This window comes from Ptychodera flava, chromosome 20, assembly GCF_041260155.1.
Source record: "Ptychodera flava strain L36383 chromosome 20, AS_Pfla_20210202, whole genome shotgun sequence".
Classification (NCBI taxonomy): Eukaryota; Metazoa; Hemichordata; class Enteropneusta; family Ptychoderidae; genus Ptychodera; species Ptychodera flava.
This window is the reverse complement of record NC_091947.1, coordinates 36450532-36461560: the sequence shown is the minus strand read 5'-3', so window position 1 is coordinate 36461560 and position 11029 is coordinate 36450532. Positions and strand designations below refer to the sequence as shown.

The 11029-nt window shown below is 39.4% G+C and overlaps 1 protein-coding gene across 1 annotated transcript in view; it reads right to left on the bottom strand.

Moving 5' to 3' along the window:
- The window catches only part of LOC139120843 (ankyrin repeat and SOCS box protein 7-like), a 28228-nt gene that overhangs the window by 15606 nt on the left and 1593 nt on the right, over positions 1-11029 (bottom strand). The window contains exon 2 of the mRNA XM_070685434.1: positions 8276-8413. Within this exon, the coding sequence (XP_070541535.1) occupies positions 8276-8413 (138 nt within the window). The remainder of the gene's footprint in view (positions 1-8275; positions 8414-11029) is intronic.

The window sequence follows — 11029 nt, the reverse complement described above, 5'->3', positions numbered from 1 at the left end:
CCGTTGGCATTAAAAAAATGTGCTTCAAAAATGTTACCAAATGGGAGTGCCACTTTAAGATCAAACTGACGTTCTGAATATGTACATGTACTCTTTGCTCTTGCATGGCACGTTCCGAGTAATGACACAGAGAATTTTGAGGTTTTTTTTGATACTAGTCATGGTGAATGTTCTGGTAACGATGAAGATCACATTTTGGATTCAAGCCAAAGCCAACGGGAAAAAACCAGACGATAAAAACAGTGTACATTTAGCCATAGACGCTACAGAAACTCTTGTAGATATCGACAATATAAGTTTACATTCCCTACCATAAAAATCTCCGATAACAACAAACATTTACAAGTTAGACAGGTTTACACTTCCCCAGTCCTGCGAAATGAAAATCTGACCTTTATTTCATCTGTCACGCAACATTTGACGAAAATCAGGGAACACAAAAAATGACTACTCCATCGGAGCTCAAATACACGACCTCTAACATTTTGGTACTGTTTTAGCCTAAAGAAACACCAAAGTTCGGATAAGCTACACATGTTTACATCCGCAAAGTACTAGAAAATACCTTTGTGACACTGACTTTCGCTGTCAGGAGAAACTTTGCGATAAATCGGGACTATCCATCGGTTGATGGAGCCAGAAGCGGTAAGGTAGACATGCATTTACACAAAGCTGAACGCTGTCCTCGTAAATTTGGCCGTTCAGAGTTTTCAAACAACAACATACTTTACCGAATCATGGAGCACTCCTCGCACAGAAAATATTCCGACGGTTAAAAAAACTGCAAAAACGAGGGAAAATTCGGAGATACACGGACGATTGCGGAATGTAAACAACTCTGTGATGTCAACTGCTGTTAAGTCTGGAACTGCAGCGGTATGTGTTTCTGATTTCTATTCGAAACTTTGTCACTTTACAGCAACATACTGACTCCCTGCAGACTTCTAATAGCATAGAATCTCGCTACCAATATGTAAAAAGTACTTTAAAACCATTTTGACGAATTCTTCTCAAAATAGTTGTAACACTTTTATTTCTAAAAATGGACTTGCGGGTAATCCGAAATAATTTGTAATCCGAAAACATTATTACCGTATACCCGCATGCACGTGTCTATGAACCGGACGTTGTGCGGTCGATCGGGTCCAGCTTCATTCCGTCCCCGACCCATTAACACCTCTTAATTATTCCAAGATAGATCGCACGCTGCTAATCCCATAGACCCTTTGTTCTCTGTCGCAGTTGCCTGTCCCGTTTTTCTCGAGAGTCTATGGTGGATTAACATCAAGGAATTGACAATGACATACATGTACACTCCCTTCACTCAGTGTAGGTCTGTGAATGTGATAGCAAGACAACATCATCATGTGTTTCTTTTTTGTTCAAATGTTGAGTGAATGCAGTGAAAACAAGTAGACATGGTGCCCTTTGACCCTAAGGATTTCTGAACTCTGAGTCAATTGTAATTTCCATGAGTTAGTACTAGATTAGTATGTGAAGTTTTCCAAATTTTCTTGGGTTAAAGAAGTCAGTAGTGCATCAATTTGGCTGTAGGGCACACTGATGACAAAGACGTAAACTTCTAAATAACAAAAACACTAAAGTAAAGAACTGGGAATACATGCAACGTATATGTTGTATATGGAAAGATATCTGCTGAACCTTATCATGACCTAAGGTTCCAAGACAAGAAATTGACCGTTTTAAATCCAAAAATTCTCTGGTGGTTAATGAGCTCAGAACCCATGTAAATTATACATTTTTTGAGAGCTTAGATATAGGCACAGGGGCTCAGAAGTGGCTATATAAGTCAATATTACAGCGTTTTTCTTTCTTTTTCAATGTTAAAAATAAACTAGCTGAAGAGCACAACACTTGTGTAGCTGTCTTTTGTGTAGCTTGTATGGCATGTATAGTGCGCCCCCAATAGGGAGTGTGATCATATGTACATGCGACCTTTGGTTCCGTGACCTCTAGCCATGCCTACTTCCCTGTCCATATGGCCATGCGTACAGACGTCGCTGTGTTTACTGACGTCGCTGTGTTTACTGTACTAATTTCCCAAGGGAGGCAGATCCGGCCATATCCGCAGTATGATTGTTATGGTGAATCTCCGAAACATGAAATCTTGGTAATTTTTTTGACGGACACGGCCATTGTTTTGGCACAAGGATCTGACAATGTCATTAAAGTCTAAAAATGAACCTCCGTGAATGTAGAATGTGAAGAAAATTGGACTCTGTCAGCACCATGTCCGAAGCGACCCATGTGCGCCGTAAAGTACATGTGTGGGCAACTTGATTATACTTTTAATGAGGATGTAATCTGGTGAGTGACGGCTCGTTCAAGAGTGGTGGGGCGTGCCTTATGCAAGAAATAAACAGGAAATTAACATATTTACAAACACGATGTATTGCACATGGCCTGTACGCGACACAGCCGACAGATCACCTCAGTGGTACAGCAACAGGTATTAAAGTTTGTATGCCTATTTTGTTCCCATTTTATCGCTGGGAGGTTAAAAAGCCAGTCGAGATTGCGTTATCACCTAACACCATACCGATTGGGGACAGAGCAGAGTAGATCGAAACGCAAACGGGGTGTTATTATAGGAAAGGCGGGGACTTATTTTAAAGCTGAATAAAATGCTGTCTCTGGTTGTGTAAGTCTGTCGATCGAAATATATATTTTGTTCTCAGTTGATTAATCATGGGGGATGGCAGTCTCGATCTCCCCTTTATGGATTGATATTTACTGACTCGTTCCTTCTCATTTTTGTCAATCGATGAAAGCATTTTCGTCTTCCTTATTCAATCTTACATTGACCAATGTTATATCCTGACCTATAGTGTCATTAGTTTTGACCAACGTACAAAGACGTGGCCCATGCGCCCGGTTGACGAGATATTTTGCAAAACGGTGAAGAAAATTAATATTATTTATTTATTAGCCGTGTTCACAATAATGACACTGGCTCAAAAAGAAAGAGAAGGACAAGAAAATGTATAACACTGAAATATTTAAACTTGTACGGCCATACTGTATGCATGGGGGCCCGGGAGACATCGATGTCAGTCTTTCCGGACTGTTTACATGTAACTTAGGGGATATCAAAGGAGATGAATCAGTTGGTTGAATAAAACAAAAGTTTTTGGACATATTTTATGTCAGTGTTGTCAATGTCGGACTTTTGATTCATTTCGATTGAGAAACCAGAATCACCTATAGAGATGTCTGTATTAAACACGGACGCATAATTCGGAATAGTTTGTTGTGCCGCTACTGTCGGTCTCAGTCGTGGTGTCTCTCCCATAAAATTTCGAAGCTATAGGCCTACACTTGTGATAGGTATACAATATCGGTTCGATGTGCGAAGATATACAGATTACAAGTTATTTTAGAAGTTCTCAAAACCAGTAAAAATAACGTAGACGTACATCGCATGCTTTCTTACACCGAACGAGCCGTCGGTTTCCATAGCTATTACGTGAAATCCGGCCTCACCGATGTCCCTGTCCCGATTCGGAGAACAACTTTCAAGCTGCGAGTTGAGGTTCAGATGTCTGATTTTTTTCATATTCAAAAGACTTATTGATTCACAGAGAACGCCCGTCTTGTTTTTAGCACATGAGGGCAATTGAAAATTCAAAGCCGAATAGCCAGTGGGAAAAAATTCGACCGGACGACTCGCTCTCACCAGCGATCGCAATGAAAATAAAATCGAAGTCTCTGAAGTCGGTATCATTGCTCGCCATGTTTACTGTTGGTTGTACGGCCAGTTTAAAGTCACAGATTTTCTTCACGGTAAAATTCATATAATTGCCATACCGCGAAGTTCCCTGTGCAATATGTCTTATGTCAATATGTCTATTTGGCAGAAAAAGCGTCACGGACATTCGATCGATGGTGATGAGCTTTCTCCAGGCCGCGACATGTCACCAGTTACGAACTTTACCGGTTTTCGATACGAAATATGCAATATATTATCAGCATTGTTCACGTTTTGTTTTGAGTCTGATATCGAATATAACATCAAACGCCATTAGACTATCTCATCTGCCTGTCAGGGAGTTACAATATATTTCCACTGCAGGGCTGGCACACGATGGCAACTTACGCGTCGTCCGTTGAGCGGCCGGTGGCAGTGTCACAGATCGCTCCGTCTGTAATCGCGGCCACTTTGATTTTGATGTGAAACCCAGGTGCGTTTGAGGTTTTTTGTACCTAATTTGTCGACCTCACAAAATTTCACAGTTCATGCTTTGAAGCAGTCTCAACATGGCAAACATGTCTCGCGTAAATTTCATCCTTGTCGTTCCAATTAATTCGACCACTAAATTATTTCGGCAGCTTTAATTTCCTAATAAATCGACGATTTTGAAATCGTAATTATTTTTTTTCTGGTCGAATTGATGGGGTTTTTACGGTACTTCTCAAACTCTGCTTAAAACAGCAGCAACAGTCAAACACTAGGAAAAGTGCACGGGATTTGATTGAGTCGTGTTGCCCGTTGTGTATGCATAGTATATGCATGGAGGTAGTCCGCTACTGCCTCCATGGCACATTATAATCTTTACGGCCCTGATACGGGTTTTGCGGACCGAGGTTGTACGGCGGAAGGGCCGAGCGTGCGAGGGCCCGTACGCCGTACGACCGAGGTCCGCAAAACCGTATCTGGGCCGTAAAGGTTTTATCATATACCTTATTGAACGGTTGTGATATGTTTCAGTATTTATCAATAAAATTTTGTTAAAGTTATGGGCGTAAATTAAAAAAAAAACATGAGCCGCGCAACTTTGCGGATTAATATGTACGATGTTGTCATTTGTTCTGTTGTGGAACGCGTCACGAGCTTGTTCTATGCGAACGCTAATGTCACTACAGAATGAGCAAAGATGAGTAGTTGACCCTGCTCGTTAAATACACTTTCTCAGCAAAACATTGAGAGGAGACTATCAAGCACTTGTTTTAAACCAATTTTGATCGGAATAAGATTCGAACTGTCTACAATTTGCTTCAAAACTACGAGCGAAGCGCATAGAAACGGGTTCGAATCTCGCGCTGACGTGCTTTCGAATGGAATGTACGTGGATAGCAACGCGCGTAGCGACGACAATGAAAAGTTCGAAAAAGCGCGCACACTACCTTATTTGGGCAAAGTGTGCCTGGGCCTGATACGGCAACTTATTACACACCTGTAAGAGCGCCTTTTCCCATAGGTTTACATGGGTACGTGAATCTAGGTATATGATATTAACTGAACGGTTTACCCAGTGACAATCCTTCCACATACTGTGACCCATTTAAACCTCTTATCCAATAATGCATATATATGCAGGGCTCAAAGTTAATATTTTCAGCTAGGAGCAATTTGCTCCCAAGTCCAAAATTTTAGGAGCAAACCCAAAAAAACTAGGAGCATTTTTGAAACTGTTCAAACAATGTGGTACATATCAAATAAAGGTGAACAGTTGCCATTCATTATTCATCTCGTAGTACTTTTTTCTAAATCTGCGTTTATACATACAATTTGGTAACAGTAACAGTATTTCAAGTCCGTTTCTTTGTCGTGCCGAAACCAATCTCAAAATTCTCGACTTGTCACGTATTTTGCAAGGGATTTTTTTACTTTTTCATCCCATACTTTTGTTTGGCATGTTTTTCCTGTATTTTGTGGTTGCTATCGACTTTCCGACTCGGTTTCTTGCTGTGCTGTGGATCCATTTGTCATGTGTTCACATCACAGACGGAACATCGTCATCGAATGATTGACCTGGTACACTGTCCGTGAACAGTATGATCGCTGGTGCTATCAATATCCCTAGTGTTCTGCTGGGGATTTCGTTTTTTGTTGTTGCGTCTCCTTCACTGGCAGACCCAGTTCCAACATGATCGACCTTGAGTTTCCCTTGCTTTCCAAAATAACGATCTAGTGGGCCCGACATCTTGGACTGAAATAGGCCTATAGGTAGTGTGCACGTGGGGGAAAGTCTTTGCTTGTGATTTATTTCGTTAGTTACTGCTAATTCCTGTGATGGTTATTGGTTCAATAAAATTGATTATGACAGCATTGACATGATACTGATATTTGATTGGGTCGTGATTTAATTTGTGATTAAATTCATCGCATGTCTTGACAGCTGTTTGGCAACATGTAACCTCTCATATCAAAACAAAGTAGCGGTAGAGACGCGCTCGCCTCTGTGTGGCTGGGCGACGTCAAATGTTTATTAAAATCTATTTTTGGCACGTCTGATTTCAGGGTCACGACCCTTGCAAACTCTGTGAAATACGGTGGGAATTATTCCTTGCGTAGAATTAGTCGCAAAATGCGAGTAACTTACTCTGTGAAATACGGTGGGAATTATTCCTTGCGTAGAATTAGTCGCAAAATGCGAGTAACCTACATTTTTTAGGCCCAACTTTTTCAAATTTGGTCGCAGCGACTAAAATGGTCGCAACTTTGAGCCCTGATATGTTGTTCAGATTAAGTTGCATACTAAATAAAAGTACTTGTAACTTTATGGTTTTATACATAGAGTGGTTACAATGTAGTGTTGCGTTCACAAATGGGTCGGTGCTGGTATTGTTGGGTGGAGATCTGACCGGGCCATCCCCTTTTCATGTAGCTGTGATATCGCAGCGGCACTTGTGGCGTGTATCGAACGCGCTCAGGTCATTGAGGTCATCGCCATAGTCCCGCTGCGAGCCAACGCATAGGCTTCGTTGGCAGTTTACTACGAGACCGACCGGTATCGTAGATTTAGCTTGCAAAATAATGAACTACTTTGAATAAATAAACTTGTATCATCTTTATTATTGACTATCTGAGACCATGTCTCTGCTACCTCCATGCTGAGACTCATTCTGTTCTGTACGCTAACTTTCTTGAAGATAAGAAGAACACGTATTTTCGACCATTTCCCGTGAGCCGTCGACGGCTTCTACGATGTTTGCTCGATCGCGCGTACAACGCACTGAATACTTTGCCGGACTTTCTTTGCTCTGCGTTTTGCCAAAAACAACAGTCGCCAGAGCTGCAGAGCCGTAACAAACATGTTGCTCCATGCTTGAGGTTGCCGGTAGCCCTGCCCGGTGCTTTTTGACGCTCATTAATGCAGACTCGCCCACATAAATATATGAATATTTATGATGCATTTTAAATAACCAGGTACTTAGCGGCGCTGATGGTCTTGGCTTGGCGAAGAGCTGCTCCCCTTGGGAAATTAGTACAGTAAGCATAGCGAGGACAGGAAGTAGGAATGGCTAGAGGTCACGGAACTAAAGGTCACATTTACATATGCTCACACTCCCTATTGAGGGCGCACTATACATGCCAATACAAGCTACACAAAAGACAGCTACACAAGTGTTGTGCTCTTCAGCTAGTTTATTTTTAACATTGAAAAAGAAAGAAAAACGATGTAATATTGACTTATATAGCCACTTCTGAGCCCCTGTGATATAGGGGAACATTTTGATAACCATATAGGGTCACCATTGCTTACATAACTATCACGTGACAGGTAATTTGCATAACCTTTCGAAAATCTGTTTTCCCTATGTTTTGTCTCAATACTTCAAAACCTCTAACTCAAACTTGCTGGAATGCAAGCTGTCACAACGCTCTTTCAATTTGTCTCAGATTTTTTATATCTTGCTCAGTTTTTTTGGAGCACAATTTTAAAGAAATCAACCAGGGTTACATTCACCGCTCTGGAAGTTTTTCTGGCATAAAAATTGTTTAAGAAGGTTTAAAAAAATTCTGAGACACCCTTTGGAAGATCCTTAGAACAGATTGCGCTCACACAAATTTCAGCTACATATCTCAAAGCATTGAAACAAAACATAGGGAAAACGGATTTTTGAAAGGTTATGCAAATTACCTGTCATGTGATAGTTATGTAAACAATGGTGACACAATGGTAACAAAAATGTATCTAGGCTTTCTGAAAAAATATAATTTAAGGGGGTCTGAACTTATTAATCACTAGAGAATTGTTAGCTTAAAAAGGTCAATTTCTTGTCTTGGAACCTTAATGATTATTTTTGTACCAGAATATCGAGGAAATCTATTGTGGAATATTTGTTTTGAGGATGTGTACACCACAACACATTTCCATTTTTATATTGGATTAAGAAAGGATAATAATAATGATAATATCATAGAAACAACACTGAAGTTTTTGTTGGTTTATCATAACACACAAAAACAGTGATGCATAATAAATCAACAAATGGGGAAAAGATAGCATGATGATAATTTCTTGCTCACCACCCTGTATTGAATATTTGATGGATACATTGGGATTGGCACCACTGTCCAACAGCAACTTCAAACATTTGGCATGACCCTTTTCTGAGGCCCAGTGAGCTGCAGTTACATCAAAACGATCTCTTAGGTTGGGATTTGCTGTAAGAGATGAAAGTCATAAAAATCCAAAGAAAGGTTGAGATAAATCACAGTGGTGGAGGGACTGTGGATTGATAGCACTGGTGTGACACTGACTTGTTTGAGAATGAGCAGTATCATAGATAAAACATGAAAGATATTCAAAACAAAAGAACATTGGTCTGTCGCATACTCTAAAGTTTATGGCTCTCATGACCTTTCTAGTGGTGCTTAAGTTTTTGTATCGTACAAAAGTAACTGTTAAAACTTATGGTGATGTTTAGAAATCATATGACTCAGACTGATTTCATAACTCCTAGCCTTGACAACAAATAATTGTCACTTCAGAGAAATACTTGCTTTATTTCATATTATGCTTAATTCCTATACAAGTATAAAATGAGGCAATCCACAAAACACAGCTGAATTCTATGTTAGCTGACTTTCGTCACACTTTTTAGCGACATTTTTAAATGAAGTTGTACATGTATCTCGAAGTAAGACAGTGACAATAAAAGTTAAGCTGAAGTGGTTACTTGGCTAGTAACTGAGCAATGAGAAAAAGCTAAAAAGAAATAACAATGTGAGTCAGGGATGTCACGATAACCCAAGAGGAAAATGATAATGTGAGGATAAGTGTTCTATGTTGCTTTATTTCGGTGCTTTCAAAAGATAATGAAGACTTTTAACCTCTTTGAATGGTTGGATTATTTGGTTAGTTTCATTACAACTGTTTCATGACAACTCATGGACTGGAAACTGATCAAGCAGATTGAATAATTGAATTAATCATCAAAGGAAAGGCTCTTTGAAAAGTTTACAACCATGAACTCAAAGTCTTCCTGTATAAACTAGTTTAAACAGGTAAACATACAAAGTTACTCTTTATATGTTTCTAATGAAGTGACTCTGATCACTCCATTATGTACAAGTAAAAATTACACCGTATGAAAAAACATGTACTGAAGTGGGTTCTTTGCATACATGTAAGTTTTACTTTTTTCAAGTTCATGCAAGACCTTCACCCTGTCCAACACTGTCTGTGACAGTTCTTGATGAAAGTTCTTACATGTAAATAGTACCATACCATTTTGTCCATTTTCCAATTGAGATCATGGTAAGTTAATGAATTATTCATGGTTCCTAGTGTTAATATTTTGAAATGCTGTACATTTGTGCATTCTTAAAGTCATGAAGCTGACATGGAGTGGAGAACCAAAACAATTTGACTGGAAGACGCTGCTCCAGTGTGCCACACATACATGGACATGTACATACAGACACTGGTCTACCAATATATTGATATTGTCCTCATCATGGCAACATTAATTTGTTCAGAAATCCAATGACAATGAACTTATCTGACCTTTAGTACCTCTAGCTCTAAATGGTAATTTTCACTGTATTGTTTTCCTGATTGGCTAATGACTGGCAACTCTTTCTCAGTACAAAGAGTGTGTCATTATTTCAATGACAAAAGTGTAATATGATGAAATAAAGATTTCTACTCCAGAATAAAAAGGACACGATTTGTTCTACCGACTCAGTACACCCAAGAGATCATGTGATAGCAGTACAAACCAACCCAAATGTACAAATGCTTAAAGCCGCAATTTTCAATCCCAGGTTCTCGCATTTACTGGAGTTCTCCTCCCAGTAGAACACTTGGCCAGTATGATGTTTGATTTCTATAACATTAATTACACAAACTGATCTCAACTTTTTGGCACCTTTTGCTAATCCTGCAAACAGAGTTTATGCAAGCGTTTGATTGACGGTCAGTTCAAATCGCCAAAGGTCATTGATTCCCCACCACTAACGCTCGTACTTGCTTCCAATGGCGTTAGAATTTGATATACAATGCAAGATCGAGGTACATGAATATTCCCTTGATTAAGGGTCATTAGCATAGAATTTTAATACCGAAACAATGCTCTTGCACTAATAGGAATTTGAATATAGCCACAGAGTTCGATCGGCAGTAGCTTTGCGCTAACCACTTGGCAGTGTCTGCGTTTTTGTGGCCAGAAAAAACTTAAAAGTAGCATTTTCTGGAGCATGTGCCCGCGTGTTGCCTAACACAATGAATGCCACCATAGCTTCGCGCCCTTTAACCCTTTGAGAGCCATAGTCAATTTCTGTTGCCTTTCTAAAATAAACCTCTGTAAATTTTTAATAGATTTTTGCCAAAATGTTGATAAAAAACTGGCGGGAAAAAATTACAGCGCTCAAAGGGAGGCTCCGCCTTTAAGGCAATACACATACTTCTATCCACATTTGTGCACATGTGTTTGTTTGTACTGTGGTCCATTCAAATTCCAGGTTTAACTTATGCAGTGTTGTACCTGTAGAGGGCCTTCATACATGTATGTCTACATGTATGTTATTTCAAAACAAATACAAAAATTAGGTGTTAATCCAGTTATGTAAAGTTTTATTGTATGCAGAATTATGATTAATGCCTGAGTGGTACATGTAATTTTTATTTCTTTTTGCCATACAACCCATCTGAATAACATTTTATTTTTAACAACAAGATATGAATTAATATATGCACTGCCATACATATGGTGGTTTGTGTATTTGACCTGTAAAACAGATCTGTATGAATAATAGCTTGCAATGCCCGACCACCTA